General features: G+C 28.9%; 1 protein-coding gene across 5 annotated transcripts in view; it reads left to right on the top strand.

Moving 5' to 3' along the window:
- Positions 1–23027, top strand: part of LOC126742208 (transcription factor Sp9) — a 162274-nt gene that overhangs the window by 82350 nt on the left and 56897 nt on the right. The window contains exon 1 of one of the 5 annotated variants that reach the window (XM_050448805.1): positions 11064–11314. The exons of the other annotated variants lie outside the window; for them this stretch is intronic. Coding sequence (XP_050304762.1) covers positions 11243–11314 — 72 coding nt within the window. The 5' untranslated portion in view covers positions 11064–11242. Of the gene's footprint in view, positions 1–11063; positions 11315–23027 lie in introns of those variants that run through there. 5 annotated transcript variants of the gene reach the window in all.

Below are 23027 nucleotides of genomic sequence, written 5' to 3'. Positions count from 1 at the left end.
ATAATGCTCTAATTTGGCTATTAGGAGTTAATGATTAACAGTGACAAAAGCTTTTGAATAATATAGGAGAACCAGTGCAGTATTAGGTTTTTGATCATTCAGCGAAAATAATATCATAATAACGTCAACCAGAAATACTAAATTGTTTTCTAAATTCGCGTTGACTTTCAGAAATGATCTTATTATCGGTGACAAAGAGATAAATTAGCTTATACAATACCTTATTAAAAATTTTAGACAAAACGGACAATATACTAATAATCCGAAGATCATTAAACGTGTCGGGATTTACCTGGTTCTTATGTTTTTTAAGTAAAATAATAATTTTTAATTTAAAATATGACTTTCACGAAAACCAGACTGATTTATGTCCAAAATATTGTCATTATTGCAGTAATTCGGTAACTGTTCTTTTACAAATTCGAAGGTATGCTATTTTCCGGAGAAAATTAGAACTGAATTATTGACCTTTTAACTACGCTCCCTAGTGACCAAATTTTAACCTTAAACATAACCTCCAGCATTGAATAAAATCTTATTCAATTTTGACTTAAATATAGAATCCTCTCTGATCATACACCATTAATTTAACCTTTAATTAATTAATAAATATAAAAGTAAGACCTGAAATAATTTAGATATTAATTAAAGTATCAGTCTAGTTGTAAATTAAATAATTAATAGTTGGGCATTAAATTACACGGCCGACGTGTATAAAAATATACCGAGGGGGGCAATTAATTCGGCGTATTGCGATCACGTACCGGGGGACTTTTAATCTTTTTGAGAAAGCGCACCGCGCCTTCAATTATTATTCTCCCGATTAATTTTTGAATTTTTACCAGGAAAATTTAATTAAAATCGAGATGGTGATGATGATTTTTTGCGTAATATTTTTTTTTTGGGTGAAACACGACAATAACAATAATGTTTTAATTAGATACGCGGGGACAAATTACCACCGTGTGAAACCACGTCCATAATTGGAGGAGTCGCCTTATCTTCGCTATTATCTTGAAAATGTGAATGTTTTAATCGATTTTTTTTCGATGTTTTAATTAAAATGATTAATTTTGCTCAAATTTACATAGGGGTTAATGTAATTTATTTCTATTATAAGGCAACACCCCGTATATTGAGGGAATATTTAGCCAAGTATTATATCAAAAAACTTTAACTGTTCTTGTTTTATATATCCTTTGACAGTCTTGTTGCATTCACATTGACGAAATTTTTACTACTGTACCAGCGTCATGTTCAGATCCCATACATTACAAAAATATAACAGGTTTTACCGGGATTCAAGTAGATTTAAGGGAATACGAGCACTTTTTGAAAATTCGTAAAATGATCAGTTTTGACGATTTTTTTGAGCCCAATAATAGGCTCTAAAAATGCCAGATCTCAGCTATTAGAAGAGGTATGACCTTGCGGATGATCTTGTTGTATTCACATTGACAAAATTAAGAAAAAACTGTTGGATTTTTTTCCGACAGTGGCCATAGAAGCCGAGATATCGATCTTCAAAGTTTGGGTTTTTTCATTTTTCGTGTCCGGACATGGATTTTTTTCACGAAAAAAATTTTTTTTTTCGAAATGGAACTAACTATACTAGCGTCTTGTTCGGATCCCATACGATACGAAAATACCGGGTTATACCAGGATTCGAGCAGAACTAAAGGAATGCGAGCACTTTGAAAATTCGTAAAATGGCCAATTTTGACGATTTTTTTGAGCTCAAAAATAGCCTCTAAAAATGCAAGATCTCGGTTATTAGAAAAGGTACGACTTTGTGGATGATCTTGTTCTATTCACATTGATGAAACTAAGAAAAAACTGTTGGATTTTTTCCGATAGTGGCCATAGAAGCCGAGATATCGATCTTCAAAGTTTGGAACTTTTCATTTTTCGGGTACCTCCGGACATGGATTTTTTTCACGAAAAAAATTTTTTTTCGATATCGAACTAACTATACTAGCGTCTTGTTCGGATCCCATACATTACGAAAATACCGGGTTATACCAGGATTCGAGCAGAACTAAAGGAATGCGAGCACTTTAAAAATTCGTAAAATGACCAGTTTTGACGATTTTTTTGAGCCCAAAAATAGGCTCTAAAAATGCCAGATCTCGGTTATTAGAAAAGGTACGACCTTATGGATGGTTTTGTTGTATTCAGAAGAGCAAAACTAAGAAAAAACTTTTGGAATTTTCCCGATAGTGGCCATAGAAGCCGAGATATCGATCTTCAAAGTTTGGAACTTTTCATTTTTCGGGTACCTCCGGACATGGATTTTTTTCACGAAAAATTTTTTTTTTTCGATATCGAACTAACTATACTAGCGTCTTGTTTAGATCCCATACATTATGAAAATACCGGGTTATATCATGATTCAAGCAGATCTAAAGGAATGCGAGCACTTTAAAAATTCGTAAAATGGCCAGTTTTGACGATTTTTTTGAACCCAAAAATAAGCTCTAAAAATGCAAGATCTCGACTATTAGAAGAGGTACGACTTTGTGGATGATCTTGTTCTATTCACATTGACGAAACTAAGAAAAAACTGTTGGATTTTTTCCGATAGTGGCCATAGAAGTCGAGATATCGATCTTCAAAGTTTAGGATTTTTCATTTTTCGGGTACCTCCAGACATGGATTTTTTTCACGAAAAAATTTTTTTTTTCGATATCGAACTAACTATACTAGCGTCTTGTTTAGATCCCATACATTATGAAAATACCGGGTTATATCATGATTCAAGCAGATCTAAAGGAATGCGAGCACTTTGAAAATTCGTAAAATGGCCAGTTTTGACGATTTTTTTGAACCCAAAAATAGGCTCTAAAAATGCAAGATCTCGACTATTAGAAGAGGTACGACCTTGCGGATGATCTTGTTCTATTCACATTGACGAAACCAAGAAAAAACTGTTGGAGTTTTTCCGATAGTGGCCATAGAAGCCGAGATATCGATATTCAAAGTTTGGAATTTTTCATTTTTCGGGTACCTCCGGACATGGATTTTTTTCACGAAAAAATTTTTTTTTTCGATATCGAACTAACTATACTAGCGTCTTGTTTAGATCCCATACATTATGAAAATACCGGGTTATATCATGATTCAAGCAGATCTAAAGGAATGCGAGCACTTTGAAAATTCGTAAAATGGCCAGTTTTGACGATTTTTTTGAGCTCAAAAATAGCCTCTAAAAATGCAAGATCTCGGTTATTAGAAAAGGTACGACTTTGTGGATGATCTTGTTCTATTCACATTGACGAAACTAAGAAAAAACTGTTGGATTTTTTCCGATAGTGGCCATAGAAGCCGAGATATCGATCTTCAAAGTTTGGAATTTTTCATTTTTCGGGTACCTCCGGACATGGATTTTTTTCACGAAATTTTTTTTTTTTTCGATATCGAACTAACTATACTAGCATCTTGTTCGGATCCCATACATTACGAAAATACCGGGTTATACCAGGATTCGAGCAGAACTAATGGAATGCGAGCACTTTGAAAATTCGTAAAATGACCAGTTTTGACGATTTTTTTGAGCCCAAAAATAGGCTCTAAAAATGCCAGATCTCGGTTATTAGAAGAGGTACGACCTTGCGGATGATCTTGTTCTATTCACAAATACGAAATCAATATAAAACTGTTCTAATTTTCTTGATAGTGGTCATAGAAGCCGAGAGTTCGATCTTTAAAGTTTGAAATTTGTAATTTTTGGGTATGGATATATCTACGAAAACATAGGGTAACAGTATTGGGATCTAGGCAGATCTGTTGAAATTACAATTTACAAATTTGAATTGATCTGAAAATTGCAATATTAATAACTACTAAATATGCGAAAATAAATAACTAAGAAAAAAATTAACGGAACGGCCATAGGCCAGCAGGGTTTAATTACAACTCTATCTGATCGATATATCTCATTGACGAAGGTGCTTATTACCACCGCCTGTGTGCCGTACGGTAATTTGTAATAATTATTTTTAAGTTAGCATTGGCCGTGTCGGCCGACCTAACCGACAAAATACGACTCTACATTTTTTTTCTTCTCCTTTCGGTCTGGAATTATGATGAATGTCTTTCCCGCTCCCTCCGCTATCGCTCTCTGAGTGTATTTATTTACTTTTTGACACTCAACGTCCGCGAGTTTTGAATTATTATCCTGTTTTGTGGAAGTTTATTGCTTCGCCTTTTAAGCGATTATTTTGTTAGCAACATTGTACCCAAATGTCTTTATATGAATAAAAAACGATCGTTAATAAGTGATCTTCCTGTCAAATGCCAAGAAGATATATAAGGGTTTTTTTTGAGGGGTCATGGCGATCTTTAGGGCATTAAAGAGGTTTAATTACAGCTTGCGATACCTCGGGGGCTCTATGCTATCCCGACTCTTGTAAGCTATAATTAATGCTTTGAATTATAATTATTTAAATCGGGCTTTTGGGCTGTCTATGCTCGTATTACCATTCGGAATGTACAAGTGATGATCACTCTTGAATGTGAAAATTCACATATGAATCTATTGAGCCAATATTTGAAACTTGCTCATTTTCTTGATTTAACTTTTCCAAGCAGATGCATTGGATGAAGAGGACCGATTGAGTGGCCACCAAAGTCACCGGATATAACTGCATTAGATTTTTTCTTATGTGGCTATTTATAGTCCAAAGTTTATCTTAATAGACCAAGTAATATGGATTATAAAGCAAATAATTCAACAAGAAATTAGACTAATCAAAAGTGATTGAAACTGTTTAATTGGAAGTTATTTAGCGACTGAAAAATGCACTGAAGTAAATGGACAACAAACTAAACATCAGTTATAATTAATATTGTATAAATTTGTATTTTTTTTAATGACGTATGTTTCATTAGTCTGAATACGTTAAATTTGATAAGTATGCCTAACGTCAATATATACGTCCTATACAAAAATTATTCAGAATATATGTATCGTAGAATTGTAAAATGTTATGATTTACTGGGAGTTCCACTTAAAAAAATTAATGTTGACGCCCAAGTTTCTGATAAGTAATGATTTGTTGAAAATCAAGATTAATATAAAATATTCTTTATGCTCCTCATATTTACCTAAAATGGTCTAAGTCACTGCTGCTGGTAGTAAATAGTCATCAGTATATTATATTTATTTTTGACAAAATATAAGACAATGATTTAAATCATTTCATACATTTACACAGACTCGTCATTATGCACGTTAATGACAATTTACTGTGTTTGAGTTTACTTAGTTTCATTCATAGAAGAACAGGAACTGTTGAAGCTTTGAAATATATTAATGAAGTTCTTTTTTTGCTAAAGAAATTTTTATTTATACTGTGTAAAAATCCTGTTTATATATATATGTATTTACATTTTTTCAACAGATTGTAATTTCCTGTTTAAGGGATATTTTAGTAACCAGTTCTACGTATGGAAGGAATGAACAAAAAACACTTTAAAGAACATTTTACTACATCTATTACAGCGTTCGTAGATAAGTGTCCAACATCGACTTTTTAATAATAGCACTCTCTTAGTTCTACCCAAAACTAGTTCACACTAATACACTGGAACCTAATTACCTCAATCATACGATGTCAAAGAGCAAACATGCACACTCAGCCATAAACTATCTAAAATATATTAAATAATATTTCATAATATCTATTCCTAAAGTGAACCTATAACTAAAGCTGTCCTACATATTAGGAAATAATTAAATACAATTTGTTTAGACTAATGTTAAAATATGTCCTAAATCTATGTTACATTTATTACTACACTTATTACAAGATATAATCTTAGTGATCTAACTTAACTCCTAATTAGTTTAAAAAATCTAAGTCATTTGTTTTGTAAATTATATTAGTAAAGTAATGATAAAAAATAATAATTTTATTCGTAAATAAACATCCCAAGAAACACATCATATATTATTATCGTTAAATATAAATTTATTCACTGCTTTTTTATTAAATTTTTGGTTTTGGTATATTTATTAACCATATATGGTCAAGGTTTATTTATTAACTGTAGAATAAAGTATATCCTATACGAGTCTGTTTATAAAAGGAAGAAAATTTCAGCATTTAAAAAATTGACACGGGATTAATATATCTAGTTTTTAAACTTGATTATTACACCTCAAATATTTGATGAAATTCTTCGGAAAAAATACAGTCTAATAACGCTGTTTTTATACGAAATATTTACATAAAAAATTATATCTGAGTATTAAATAAACCGTGTTATTAAATTAAATATTTAATATATATTTTCTGCAAAAACATTGTTTTTTATGAACACAACCCTTACCCCCCCACCCACCCCAAACATTTGCCTAGTAAGAAATTCTTTTAAAAAATCACCGTTTTTCGTTAATAATATCTAATAGCACTCTTTTTGTATTAAATATTTATTTTTATATATAGGATATTATATCAATTTTAAATAAACAAACCGTGTTATTAGATTGTATACTATTGGCGAAACCAGCTATTATACATACGTATTATTTGGAAAACATAGATTTTTGCAAACAATTCCTTACTGATAAGTTGTGTGGGGTGGGAGGCAATAGTAGGGTTAATTAAAAACGTTTTTTTTTTGCAATAAATAATTGCATAAGACCAAAATGCTTATTTAGAAAATTATATGATAAAAAATCTATAGTTTTCTCACATAACCTTAATGTTTTCGAGTAAATCACGAAAAAATCCTACTTTACTTCCCAAAAGCAAGGCGTATCCCAATGAAAATTGCAGTAGTTTTTTATTACTGTCAATTCAAAAAAAAATATACGTCTTGTGTAAACTAAAAATAAACGTGTATTTAACTATCGTGGGTTGCTTGCGATATTAACCATTTCAGACATAATATTTTTTAATAGGAAAAAAATAAACCTTTCAGTGTTTTTATGAATTACGATTTTTCCTGTTCAGTTTCTGCATCAGTACGTGGCCAATTAATAATTTTCTTATAAAATTCGATAAAATTTTCAGGTATATAACCAGTTACTTTTCGGATATCATTCATTTTCTTAATGTTAATTGGAATTTTTTCCCCAGTATCTTTATTCAGCAGTTGAACAATGCCTGCATCAGAAATTTTTATTTTATACACATTTTTATTATGCTTCACAAAGAAAAACCAATTTTAATGTCAGACGACATGTTATCTGATCTATAGCCTATTTAAAACAGGTAGAGAGTACTAATCAAGGACTCTCTTATTTTTCCTGTACTATGCTTTGGAGGCTCTTCTTGCCCTGCCTTTATTCAAGATTTTCCTGTTCCAGTAATTCAGAAACATTCCTGTAGAACTTCATTTACAGCAAGCCGGGGGGATTAAAAATTCTATTTAATTAAGATACGCCTTGCTTTTGAGAAGTAAAATAGGGTTTTTTTATTCGAAAACCTTAAGGTTATGTGAGAAAACTATAGATACAAAAACTATAGATTTTTTAACATCTAAAATTTTCTTAAAAATCATTTTTTTCCTAGACAGTTATTTTTTGCAAAAAAAAAACTTTTTTCATTAACCCTACCCTTACCCCCCCACCCACCCCACACAACTTACCAGTAAGGAATTGTTTTCAAAAATCTATGTTTTCCATATAATACGTAATGTATAATAGCTGATTTTGTCAATAATATCTAATCTATTGACACGGTTTGTTTATTTAAATTTGATATAATATCCTATATATATAAATAAATATTTAATACAAAAAGAGTGATATTAGATATTATCAACGAAAAACGGTGATTTTTCAAAAGAACTTCTTACTAGGCAAATGTTTGGGGTGGGGGGGGGGGGGGTAAGGGTTGTGTTGATAAAAAACAATGTTTTTGCATAAAATATATATTAAATATTTAATTTAATAACACGGTTTATTTAAATCTGATATAATTTTTTATGTAAATATTTCGTATAAAAACAGCGTTATTAGATTGGATAATTATATATTGGATTTTTCCGAAGAATTTCATCCAATATTTGAGCTGTAGTAATCAAGCTTATATGTAACTACATATGTAAATCTTGTGTCGATTTTTTTAAATGCCGAAGTTTTCTTTCTTTTATAAACAGAATCGTATATGATATTCGTATATTCTACAGTTTAATAAATAAACCTTGACCATATATGGTTGATAAATATACCAAAACCAAAAATTTAATAAAAAACCGTTAAATAAATATATATTTAATGATAATAATAAATGATGTGTTTGTTTGTTGGGATCTTTAGTTACGAATAAAATTGTTTTTTCTATCATTAATTTACTATTATAATTTACAAAAAAAATCACTTAGGATTAAGCCAGATCACAAAGATTATCAAAAAGTATATATAGCTGTTAAAAAAAATATATATATATATATAGAAACAGAATTATTACACAGGATACAAATTTTTATTATGGTCCAAAAAGAAAAATCAATTTTAATTTAGTTATACGACATAATATGATCTGATCTATAGTCTATTTAAAACAGGTAGAGAGTACTAATCAAGGACTCTGTTATTTTTCCTGTACTTATGCTTTGGAGGCTCTACTTGCCCTGCCTCTCTTTTCAAAATAGTCTATAAATAGCAGATTTTTCTGTTCCAGTAATTCGGGAACATTCCTGTAGAACTTCATTTACAGCAAATCGGAGGATTAAAAATTTTATTTAATTAAGATACGCCTTGCTTTTGAAAAGTAAAATAGGGTTTTTTCGCGTTTTATTCGAAAACCTTCAAGTTATGTGAGAAAACTATAGATACAAAAACTATAGATTTTTTAACACCTAAAATTTGCTTAAAAATCATTTTTTTCTTAGACAGTTATTTTTTGCAAAAAAAATTTTTTCATTAACCCTACCCTTATCCCCCCACTCACCCCACACAACTTACCAGTAAGGAACTGTTTTCAAAAATCTATGTTTTCCAAATAATACGTAATGTATAATAGCTGGTTTTGTCAATAATATCCAATCTATTGACACGGTTTGTTTATTTAATTTGATATAATATCCTATATATATAAATAAATATTTAATACAGAAAGAGTGCTATTAGATATTATCAACGAAAAACGGTAATTTTTCAAAAGAACTTCTTACTAGGCAAATGTTTGGGGTGGGTGGGGGGGGTAACGGTTGTGTTGATAAAAAACAATGTTTTTGCATAAAACATATATTAAATAGTTAATTTAATAACATGGTTTATTTAAATCTGATATAATTTTTTATGTAAATATTTCGTATAAAAACAGCGTTATTAGATTGGATAATTATATATTGGATTTTTTCCGAAGAATTTCATCCAATATTTGAGCTGTAGTAATCAAGCTTATATGTAACTATATATGTAAATCCCGTGTCGATTTTTTTAAATGCCGAAATTTTCTTCCTTTAATAAACAGAATCGTATATGATATTCGTATATTCTACAGTTTAATAAATAAAACTTGACCATATATGGTTGATAAATATACCAAAACCAAAAATTTAATAAAAAACCGTCGAATAAATATATATTTAACGATAATAATAAATGATGTGTTTGTTTGTTGGGATCTTTAGTTACGAATAAAATTGTTTCATTAATTTACTATTATGGTTTACAAAACAAATCACTAAGGATTAAGTCAGATCACAAAGATTACCAAAAAGTATATATAGCTGTTAAAAAAAAATATATATATATATATAGAAACAGAATTATTACACAGGATACAAATTTTTATTATGGTCCAAAAAGAAAAATCAATTTTAATTTAGTTATACGACATAATATGATCTGATCTATAGTCTATTTAAAACAGGTAGAGAGTACTAATCAAGGACTCTATTATTTTTCCTGTACTATGCTTTGGAGGCTCTACTTGCCCTGCCTCTCTTTTCAAAATAGTCTATAAATAGGAGATTTTCCTGTTCCAGTAATTCGGAAACATTCCTGTAGAACTTCATTTACAGCAAACCGGGGGGATTAAAAATTTTATTTAATTCAGATACGCCTTGCTTTTGAGAAGTAAAATAGGATTTTTTCGTGATTTACTCGAAAACCCTTAAGGTTATGTGAGAAAAGTATATATAGATACAAAAACTATAGATTTTTTAACACCTAAAATTTTCTTAAAAATCTTTTTTTTTTAGACAATTATTTTTTGCAAAAAAACTTTTTTCATTAACCCTACCCTTACCCCCCCACCCACCCCACACAACTTACCAGTAAGGAATTCTTTTCAAAAATCTATGTTTTCCAAATAATACGTATGTATGTATCGCTGGTTTCGTCAATAATATCCAATCTATTAACACGGTTTGTTTATTTAAATTTGATATAATATACTATGCATATTAATAAATATTTAATGCAAAAAGAGTGTTATTAGATTGGATTTTATCAAAGAAAAGCGGTAATTTTTCAAAAGAATTTCTGGTAACACATTTTTATTATGCTCAAAAAAGAAAAATCAATTTTAGTTTAGTCATACGACATATCATCTGATCTATAGTCTATTTAAAACAGGTAGAGAGTACTTATCAAGGACTCTGTTATTTTTCCTGTACTATGCTTTGGAGGCTCTACTTGCCCTGCCTTTCTTTTCAAAATAGTCTATAAATAGGAGATTTTCCTGTTCCAATAATTCGGGAATAAAGCTTTATTTACAGAAAAAATAGGTGTTAAAAATTTTATTTAGGTAAAGACTTAAGATTACTACCACTACTGCCCTTAATTTATATTCAAAACTGACTCCCCTTGTGGATGAAAATGTACCCTCGACCATTCCTCGCTGGGTTATTTCAAGAATACTGTTCTATAAAACACCCCAATAAGTCGATTCGTTAATTAATGAAATTCATAATGGGCAAGTTGTCGTCCGATGTCTATCTTAAGAGTAGTCGTCTAAAGGTGGTCCTCCGGAGCCGGTATCGCTCCAATGGGGCCACAAAGAGCGCGGGGGCGTGGTGGCCCCACGCAGCGGAGCCCCGCGTGATTCCAAGGGTCGATACCGGGGAACGACGACAAGAATAATATACGCAGTGTGCCGCTCACACGCTGTTCCGGTTCGTGTGTGTCGAAAGCATCGGCAACCATCCCTCGCGAATTAGACTTTCAACCCCCTACTGGTTAATCATCAATCGGGACTATTATCATTAATTGAACTTTAATAGTGATTTTGTTAGTTTTCGGGTTTTTTTCTTAAAATAGTACGAATGGTGGCTGGACAATATGAATTGTGCGTACGCGTATCAGATCCATGGGACTTCGCCGCAGGCTGCCACTGGGGCTGACTTCTTAGAGGTCTGTTAATTTTTTTGTTGTTGCATTTACAAGACACCTAAATATGGGGAAATGAAATATGTAGACAAATTTTAATGATGGAATCTCTGGTTAATTTGAAAACAAAATACTTATATGAACAAGGCTCTCTTTTTAACTTTTCAAGCAATCAGCATCAAAAGAAGTGTTATATTTTCTACTCTAGTCGTTTCTTTCCAAAATTACATAATCTGCTTCCACATTGAGCCTCACTAATTTGTAGAACATACAATATTGGTCATATATCATACTAACTGTTCAATAAAAAAGTTTCACTTTTCTGGACGTACTTAAAACCTTACCTGCTTCTCTTTATTGATAATGCTAATGCTCGAAAATAAAGCTGTGTTCATTTGAACATTTTCTCGTTAAATTTACCGATGGTTACTGTTTGTCTATATATTTTATTAACACCCTGTATAACATTGGCCAACCGTGCTATTAGAGCATCCTGAACTTAAATTAAAAACTTAATTTTTTTTTGCAGGATTTGTCTCACTAGTAAATTAGCCAGAATAGTTTAATAAATGTAAAAGGCGAAAATTTATTTTTTTATATTAAGTTTATTTAAGTACGTTTGACATTTTTACACAATAATTTAATTGAAGTTACTGTTTTGGTTCACAAAAAATAATAAATACTCAGTTTTATAGGCAATTGAACATGCTGAACTGAGCACTCAATCTTCATAATATGATAAAAATGCATAATTTAATTGATGGTGATGCACGTTTTTATAAATTAATATATTTTTTTTTTAATTTACCTTTAAAGACAACTGTGCTCTATAATAATATGGATAATTTGTATGAATACGGTTGGCGTTTTCTTAAAAAAATAATGCCTTAAATGGGCTTCAAATAGTTATATACATTTACGTGTATGTGGTTTTTCCAAGACCTGTATATGTTTTTTAATGTTTTCTAGATTTTATTCATTTTACGCGATTTTTATATCATCCAGGAATTAGGTATTTATTTTGTGTTTTAGTCCAGGCTTTTAAAAATTATTCGTAATTTTATTCCAGGCATTTATTGTCTTACAAAACAAGAAATAATTTTCCATTTTTTCTAGGCTTTCGTACTAGTTTTCTTCTTCTTCCAGGCCAATTTATTCAATTATTCAATTTTCAAAAATTAAATAATTGTATGAATTGCTTATTAAGAAGCATAATTTAAATGAATATGATGCACGTTTTTATTAAATTTACTAAAATTTAATTGACCACAGGATCCTTAAACCTGCTAAAATAAGCCCTTAAAATATTAAGGAAAATGAATCATAATTAAGGTTAAATAATAGGCTTAGATATTGCAATATAAAATTTTAATTATGAACAATTAACATTTGTGGCTGGACAAAAGAAAAATATTTTTTTTATTACTTTTAGACAAAAAAAATTGCTGCATATATATAAATAAGATATAAAATTAATTAAATACATGCAATACAATTCAATTGTTAAACGTTGCGTTTCACTTCATTTAACGAAATATCAACTTCAAATTTTATTTTAATAGGAAATTCGAGTCCTTTACAAGTCCTTTACAAGTTAAAAAAATACTGGGAAAAAACTGAAACTCTACATTTTTTACAGATTAATAAACTAAAAATGTAAAAATCACATTTTCTATATTTTAATTGGCAATTTATTTAGGCTTTTTTATATTTTTTAATTTTTTTCTTTCAGCTCCTACATTACTATGATTATTCTCCTTTTAAACAAAATCAAGGAATATATTTAATGCTTCCAGTTTTCCCTTTAAAATATACGTAAATAAATCAAAATACACTAAATAATAAATTTATATTTCCTTATATTGGTGGTACAATGCCAAATATTCACGAATGTGTAAATGAGCCACTTTGAGATATTCATTCAACTTTTAATAATTTACTTGACTTCCGAATATTTTATTCGTAAACTGGATGAATATTCAGCTCCGCAAACTTGGTTTGATACAACTTGTGCATAAAGGAAATATGAAAAACGCCAATTTAGCACATTGCGTAAATTGCACCGACGATATTTGTATGTCTTTAAAACCCTAATTTATTGATTGATTATAAGTTCCTTTAAAATCTTCTCTTGAATCATCCAAAGGAGCCCTTGTAAATTTCATTAAACTTTGGCACGAAAATTGAGCAGAAAGTTTCTCTAAGAAATATCTCATTAAAAAAATTCAAGAAAACTTTGATCACTTTGGAAACTCTAGTTTTCTATTAAAAATCTGCATTTTAATTTAAATGAATAATAAACGTATTTTTATTTAGTTAACTCGTTAATTTCAATTAATTAATTTTTAAAGGCAATTGTACCCTGAAATTTGTCAAAATTATCCAGTAAATCATCAAAATATTTAAAAAAAATTATAATTTAAATGCTTTTATTCACTTTTATAGCCAATTGTGCTCTCAAACCTAATAGAAATGAGCACTAAGTCCTTATAATATTAACAAAATGCATAATTTAAATGAGCCTGATGCACGCTTTCTTAAAAAATATATTATTGTTATTAAATCTAACAAATTAAACCATAAACATTATACTGTAGAATTATAAAAAATGTAGTGAACCTCAAAAAATGCTTATAATATACAATAGTCTTATTGGAAAATTGAGAAAAATCATTTCTGGTTCCACTTCTTTTTAATAAGTAAAAAGACCAATTCAATAAGAAATTTTTTGAGGTTCACAACGTTTTTTATGATCGTACACTATAACGTTTATGGACAAAAGATTTTTACTTTTTATCGCCCTAAGGATGGTCTAATATAAGCCAAAACGTTGGCAGTATCAAAATTTAAGACCTGAGTTTTATTTGATCCCACATTCAACTTTGATCATCATAATTATTTAATTATTTTATTAATTTTTTACGCATTACAAACACTAGCAAGCCAATAATTAGAAGCAGTAGGATGGCAAAAACAAAAATTATAAACTACACTACACCCAAACTATATAGAATTCCACCTAATACATATTAACTTATATATTTCGTAATTGAATTAATTAATATAGAATATGTGAATCAATAGCATTTTATTTATGGACGACGTGGTGACTAGGTTTATTTGAATAAAATCAGATTTCAAATATGTGCTGGACTAAATTCAACTTTTCCAGAAATCACAATTTTAAATTAAATGCATCTAAATCATCGATGACTTTCTTAGGTGGCGGCAGAAATGCCCATGATATTTCTTTTAATTTTCACCCATTAATTCATAACATTCAATTGCCCGTATTTCAAGAGGTCAAAAACTAAGGAATATACCATAATTACGTATTAAAAAATTATTTACAACACACACTTGTTCTATTCCTATTTTACTATTGCGATGTTCTTAGACTAATTCGTTTATTGAGATTGTGCCTATTTAACACAAATGGCTCAGAATTGCTGCTGTATGCGTTTTTCACACCAAATTCCTTTTAAATAGTAATATGATCTTTAATATAAAACATCGCAAAAAGTATGATATTAATAAAAAAAATTTATTTAGAAGTCCACAGCATGCAACGTCAAATTTTTAAAAATCTTCTATTTTGTTGCCTGTCAACTATGAAATAAAACTAGCGAGAATTAATTAATTACTCAGTTATTTATTATGCATTTGTATGAATTTAAAATTACGATCCAAAATCATATGTACATGTTTTAAAAATGCATTGAGTTTTAATTTTAGTTTCTCAAGGAATATGCTACACAGGTTATTTTTTACATGCGCAAACAGTGTTTTATAATCGCGACATTGCCCTTTTTGTAATATATTTAGGAAACAATATCAAACTAAATGTATTAATTATTACTCTCAATAAATGTAAGCTGTTAAAGCTTTAAACATGCTTAAACGAGCCTTAGATCCTCAAAATATTTGTTTTAAAAAATGCATAACTTAAGTGAGCCTGACGCACGTTTCCTTAAACCAAAATCGCGTCCTATAAAATTAAAGTTGGACGATCCTGTCCTGATATCGGTTAATAATTTATAGCTGTAGCCGCGGGCGGAGGGCCGTACTCTCGCAATTTCCATAACAAAAACCACTATTTGCTAGTCTTTAAGCGCAGCTTCCACACTTGCGCATAAGTAATTTGATATCGGCTGGTCATTTTTCAATTTTCTCCCCGATTTCGTTTTATTAATATTTATGATCGATGCCCCGTTTCGATCTTATTAAGTAATTGCTCGGTGAAATTATTATTATTAGCCCCACTGATCTCTGATGTATTGTGTAGCGTTACCCGGTTAATGAATATGTGTCAAAATTGATGTTGTTATGACAGAGTAAACGTATATAATTAGCTTATATAAGAAATATATATGTAAAGTAGGGGTGATTTTTTTAAAATTTATTTAAAATCTCATTAGTAAGTAACCAACAAAGGTTTATATGAGCCTCGGAGCTACCGTTATACTCACTCCTATTGACTTACAAAAGAAAAATATAGCAGACTCATCCTTAATGAGTGTAGAAATGGAGGTAAGGGGCCAAAGAGGAGGCAACATCAAAGACTTTTATCTAGTGAAGACTGGGTCGCAATTATTGTCCGGCGCCTTAAAACTTATTCGACCGCATTATCGTCATTATAAAAGTCATCATCATTATACGTTCGGGAACTACCTTTAACTTTCTAAACAGCCGCTGCTACTTTTTGCCGTCTGCCCTACGTCTTAGATGGCCGCTAATTGGTTCGAAGGTAGAAAATTTTGAGGTTGATTTTGGAACTTGAAAATTTCCTCAATTAATTAATAATTAGATTGGTATGTGTGGTAAACAGAGGTGGAGAGGAACATCGACCCGAGAGAGTTGCGCACTAATACCGGTAATTGAATAAACCACGAACCACCAATTTCTGTCACAAACCGCTAGTTATTCAGTTAGGTAATTGTCGATAATTACAGTTCGATGCGCATACAGTTCAGCAAGACGGTAAAATCCGATCTGCAATCTGAATGGACAGTGAACCGGAACAACATGGAGTTTTTTTTTTCAATGTTTAAATTGCCAGTAGTAGGGCGTGTCAAAAAAACTTTAAAATGACTTAAAAACGTTTTTTTTAAATACGAGCCTTGTCTCAGTGAAGTTGGCCATACTACGAATCAACTACGTCGTTTTATGAAATTTGTTGTCATATTAGCGAAATAAGACTTATTAAAAACTAAAATATATATATTTCTGATAACATACCATATTTTTATTTAATATTAACCTAAAATACGACATATTTTGTAACAGAGACAAAATATCTAACAAGAATTCAAAAAAACTACCGATTAATAAAAATCGAACAAAATAGCGAAAATCTCCACTAATTACTGCCTTAATACGTCTTGAGTGTCAATTAATGTTTGGCAGTCATCTGGTGTAAAACTGTTCCAAATTTCTTGGAGACGGGTTCGCAATTCTGGAACGGCTCTTGCGGGATTCGATCTTGCTTTCTTTTCATGATATGTCACAAGGTTTCAACCGGCGATAGATGTGGACCACTCGACGTCCATTTTAAAACTGGAATACTGTTTCCTAGCATCCGATCTTTTACTTTTCTGGCCGAATGGCAAGCGGAATCTTGTTAGAAGATACATTCGGTGTTGCTTAAACGCATTTGTTCAATTTGGGGCACTAAGTTATTTTGAAGCACATTACTGTACTTCCCAGCATTCATAATACCTTCCACAAAGTGTAAGTTCCCTACTCCACTTGCTGACATGGATCCCCAAATTGTAATAGAAGCGGGAAAGTTAACTTTTTCTTTAAACAGTCATTTTGAGAGAATTCTTCTTTCTATCGAAACGCATTTCTTCTATCACTTCAAATCTGCCTTCTTCACTCTGAATAATGGAATTCCATTGGTTCGAAGACCATAATTTGTGTTCTTTGGCCCAAGCTAGTCTATTTTTGAATAATAAAAAAAAAGCAAGTTGCTCTCAAAAACTCTTTTTTGGTTGCCTGATTCCACAATATTTTCAATTCATTATAATTAGCACGCCGATTTCCCTTGATACTTCGTTTTAAGGCTCTTAAGTTGGTGTTGGAATAACGCGGTCGGCTTCCAAATCTTGGTTTTTGAGCAGTATATCCCGTTGTTTTGTACAATTTAATAATAATTTAAACTGTATCCCTCGATTTGTTAATACTGTTAGCGATTTGGGAAGCATTTTGACCTTTAAAATGCAAGATAATGATCACTTCTTGTATTCCGTCAAAAACAGCTTTACCACGAGCCATTTTTAATTATTATTTGAAGCTCAAAATCTGCTTCTTAGCAACGTAAGATGCAATTCTTTGTTTTACAAAGCGCCTAAATGAACCATTTAACTTAAGTTGTCTCCATCACGTATTTTGCAATATACAAATTAATCATTTTGCAAACACGATAGTTTCGAAATAAAAACGCTTCAAAAATAGCTGTATTCGTTTTGTTCTCTGGCCATAAACATTTAAAGAAACCAAAAATATAATATTTGAAACAACATTTTAATTGGCTCTTAAATAAATTCAGAAATATCATATTTTGGGGTGTGAGACCAACTTCACTGAGACAGGGCTCGTATATGGGCTTACCTGCGATCGTCAGTAACTATGGTAATTTGGTAGGATTTAAATAGTTTGTGAGAAAAATTAAGTAAGGAATTCGTAGCATTTTTTTAAGGAAATAATTCAAATTTATTGGTTTTATTATAAGTTTCCTTAAAACCTTCAAATAAACCATGGTAATTTTTTCTAATTTTCCATAGAAACTGTACAAAAAGTTGCTGTCAAAAATTCCTCGTCAAAAAAAGGAATCCAAGAAAATTTTCAGCATTTTGGTGAAGTTTCTAAAGTGGCCCAAGTTTTCTATAAAAAATCATCCTTAAAATCTTGCATCCTCATTGCAATTGACTATAAGTTGAGTTACTTTAATTCACTTTTAAAGGCGATTGCACCCTTAAACCTGATGAAATAAGGCCTAAATCTTCATAATAAAATGCATATATAATAACGTCATTAAATAAGCATAATAGGCATTAAATAATCATTATAGTATAAAAAAGCATAATTTAAATTAATACGAAGCACGTTTTCTTTAAAAAAATAGTTATTAAAACTGCTAAAAAAAGCCCTAACTCATCATAATCCTCTTAATAGGTATAATTTAAATAAATACGATGCACGTTTTTATTTATTTATAATTAAGCTTATTTAATTTAGTTCACTTGTAAACGCATTTGTGTCCAAAAACCTACGAAAATAAGTTTAAACTTCTTATATTATTAAAATAGCGCATAATTTAAAAAGTCACGATGCACGTTTTCTTTACAAAATCCATATATAATAACTTGAAAGAACTCGTCCATTATCTCAAAGAAACCTACGTAACTAGAGAAAAAATGAAAACTCTAAGTCTCAGTCTCAAAATATCTTTTTATATGTATTAATCAGGTAACATGTTTCGCTAATAAAGCATCATCAGACCTACAATAAATAAAAAAACATACGTAACTACAATAAAACCTTACACTAAAACAAAATCAAATATTAAAAATTAGTTAAAATTACCCAATAGCTAGATGACCTGCGAAGTACTAACAAATAAAATTTAAATCTGAGAAAACTCACATATTTTATAATAAAAACAATAACACGGCACAAAAATTCAACAAAAAATATAAAAAATATAAAAAGGAAAAAACATAAAAAGGAAAAAAACGTGACAGGTGTAGTATTTTTTTTCCATATATAATAACGTTATTAAATAAGCCAAAATAGGCATTAAATAATCATTATAATATAAAAAGCATAATTTAAATAAAAACAATGCAGGTTTTTATTTTTTTCTAATTAAACTTATTTAATTTAATTTAAACTTTTATAAGCAATTGTGTTCCAAAAACCTAAAAAATGAGTCTAAAATCCTTATATTATTAAGAAAACGCATAATTTAAATGAATACGATGCACGTTTTCTTTAAAAATTCCATATATAATAACGTCGTTTAACAAGCCAAGTAAGCATTAAATAATTAATCATAATATTATTAAAAAGCATAATTTAATTGATCATGATGCGCGTTTTCTGTAAATTAAAAACAATTCTAATATTGTTATTCAATTTTCAAAAATAAGCCTTAAAGACCTGTAATGGTCGTAATTTAGATTTATTTAAATAGCTTTTAATAAATTGTCAAATTAATTTACTAAGATTTTGAAAAATAAAAAAAATATATCTTATAATGAGACCAAAATAAAAGAAATAAACCAAAAAATAACTTGGAATTTTAGGAAGGAAGGAATTTTAAAAAAAATCGTGCTTTTTTTAAGAAAAAAATCATTAAATTAAAGAATAAAATATTTTTCTAAAAAAAGCGCTTTTTTAAAAAAAATAATAAATATTAAACACAACGTTTTATAATTTTAAAGAAACAATCAATTTCTCAAAGAGAGTGGCTTAAATTAAATATTGTTAAATCAAACTTCGAGTCACGGGTCTCAAGATTATAGTGACATCAGTCAAAGGATAACATGTGTTTTACCTGTACATGGCATCATCAGATCTTCTGTAAGAAAGAAACTGGCATAAGAGCTTTACGAACAATTCTTAATTAATAGTCAAGGGTAGAAATTAAAAGATAGAGGGTTAAAATTAATAAAAAAGGGGCGGATTTTTCCTTTTAATTTCTCTCCTTAACTTGTGTAATGTAGTGTTGCTTTTTCTTCTTTTTTTATTAGAAAATTCATTATTGTAATTAATTTTAGTGTTAGTATAAATTATTTATAAAATTTAGTTTGAAAATTTATTTATATTGTGTATATTTAAATCATTTTATATATGTACAAATTTTTTAAATAAATATACATTATTACGAAAAAACGTACACAATTTTTAAAAAAAATTATTAAAAAAATGTATACAAAAATGAGAGATTTGTGTAATTTAAAAAAAATACAAATATTATCACCTTCTATAAAAATAAAAAAATATTAATAATAATAGTAATAGAGCATTTAATAAGCATTACAGCTACGTATAAATAAAAGAGTTTTTCATTATTGCAATAAAAATGAAAATGTATAAAATAAATATGCAGTACATGCAGTGTGCAGAGCAAGGAAAATTATAATTTAAACTACACAAAGTAAACTTGAAAAATAATATAAAAACTTATAATAACGAGAATCTTGTGAAATCTTTCATATCAGAAATAGAAATAGATGGAAAATTTATTACAAATAATTTAAATATTGCAAATTAACTATAGGAAAAATGCATTTTAAAAATAGGCCTAAAAAGTATAAGTAGGCAAGTCTTTCATTCCTTTTTCCAAAATTTTATAATTGCATGTATAAAAGTGATGAGTTGCAAATTGTTAACTCTTAATGACAGTTATTTTAACAAGTTAACTAAAAATTGATTTATACATAAAGGGGAAATAATAAAAAAATTAAAAGAATTAGAACAAATAATGTAGTGTCATCGGCACAAAAATTATGAGTCAAATATCATCTGCAAACGCAAAATATTCCACTCAAATAGAAATAAATCAACTGCAGTCTTGTTTAACTGGCCACACTGTCAAACGCCTATGAACAATCCCAAAAAGAAAAACGATTACTATAAAACACAGACGCTTATACTAACACTAAATTATCAAAAATCCCGACGAGTTCATTTCTAGTATATACAATTTTCGTATTATATATAATTAAAGTCCTAACCGAGCACGATATGGCCTGGTAAGTTAAATATCCGCAATCGCCGCTGATCTTTAAAGTACTGAGGTTTAATCATGGGCGTACTGCACGGTCTTATAGGAACAATTACCTAACTGTATAACTATCAGTTTGAGACAGAAATTAACGGTTGGTATAATGAAATTGCCGGTATCGAGAGTTATCCACCCATATTTATATACTTCTTGTTGAGGAAGCCAAGTGCTTTACATGACTTTAAAATTAAACTAAATATTTTTAATGGGATTACGTAATTAATTGAAGCAAACAGGATTTTTTAATTTGTCCAAATGTTTAACTTAAGAAATATTATTATTTTTTTACCGGATGCATTTAGTACTAATGCAATATTAATAACAAACGAGCCTAATAAAACACTGAAGTAATTAATTAAATTACCGTATCCATCCATACGAGTTTTTTTTTTAAATTAATAATTCATACTTTGTCACTGTTGTCCGCGTAATTACTGTAATGAAGTTATTTAGATGTCAGCACATGAACCTATCTGAGTAATTTATCGGTCGGATGGGAAATTTTTGTTAAATAAATATTTGGTTTAATTATAGTGATGAAATCTATAATAATTGTTAAAGGAGGCTCAGTAAAAATGTGATTTTTGTATGTGATACTTAATGTTTTTTGTGAAGATTACAAATTTATTGATGTATGTAATAAATTACTTGCTATGCTCCCCTAAAATTTTTTACATTGATTTTTAGTAATTTTTCCATTATTTTATGTAAGTTTTTGGGGATACAATTTTCGAGCCATAATTGCCTTTTTAGCTGGCATTTTTTTCAATATTTCAATTATGCTTCTGAATATTTGCTTATAAGGAGGAAAAAATAAATTAAACTATAGCTAAATTCAGTGAAAAAATGATTATTTTAAAAATAATAGCTGCAAATTTTACTTATTTACAATATAAATTAAGTTGTAATTTTAATGGGCAAAGAGTACATGTAGTGGAGTTAAAAAGTGTATTTTTTTATATAAAAATACTGTGATTATTCACTAAAATTTAGTACTAAATATTTAAAAAATTATAATTTAATTGAAAACAAGCTTTTGAGAAAATTATTATTTTTTGTTAATATTCATGAATGTAAAGCAATTTTGCCTATTTTCCGCTAATTTACAAATTTATTATTTAAAAAATACTTTTTTAATTTTTTCCCATGTAATTTTCCTAAATTAAAAACAATGCATTTTGATGAAGAAATAAAATTGTATAAATATTTTTTTTTGTTCTTATATGTTTCTAAAATGCCAAATTTAAATGTGAGAAATAAAGAATTAAAATTTAACTTAAAGAAAAATATGGAAATTATTCCATTTTTTTTTATTCCATTGCATTAAGTAATCATTATAGTATAAAAAAGCATAACTTAAATGAATACAATGCACGTTTTCTTAAAAAAAAAATAAATAATTAAACTGCTAAAAAAAGCCTTAACTCCTCATAATCGTCTTAAAAAGCATAATTCAAATAAACATGATGCACGTTTTTATTTCTTTATAATTAAACTTATTTAATTTAATTCACTTTTAAAAGCAATTGTTTTCAAAAACCTACAAAAATTAGTCTAAAATCCTTTTATTATTAAGAAAACGCATAATTTAAGTAGGCAGGATGCACGCATTTTTTTTATTCCATTGCATTAAATAATCATAAACTTAATTTAATTCACTTTTAAAAGCAATTGTCAATAACCTACAAAAATTATTCTAAAATCCTTTTATTATTAAGAAAACGCATAATTTAAATAAACACGATGCACATTTTCTTAAAAATAAATTCATATATAATAACGTCATTAAATAACCTAAAATAATCATAATCGTCTTAAAAAGCATAATTTAAATAAACACGATGCACGTTTTAATTTTTTTCTAATTAAACTTTAAATTAAGATTTTTTAGAAAGAATTTTAATTTGGCAATAAAATTGTATAAATATTTCTTTTTTGTTTTTA

The sequence above is a fragment of the Anthonomus grandis genome, chromosome 11 (assembly GCF_022605725.1).
Source record: "Anthonomus grandis grandis chromosome 11, icAntGran1.3, whole genome shotgun sequence".
In the NCBI taxonomy this organism is placed as follows: domain Eukaryota; kingdom Metazoa; phylum Arthropoda; class Insecta; order Coleoptera; family Curculionidae; genus Anthonomus; species Anthonomus grandis.
Note: the sequence above shows the minus strand (reverse complement) of the source record. Positions and strands in the feature narration are given on the sequence as shown.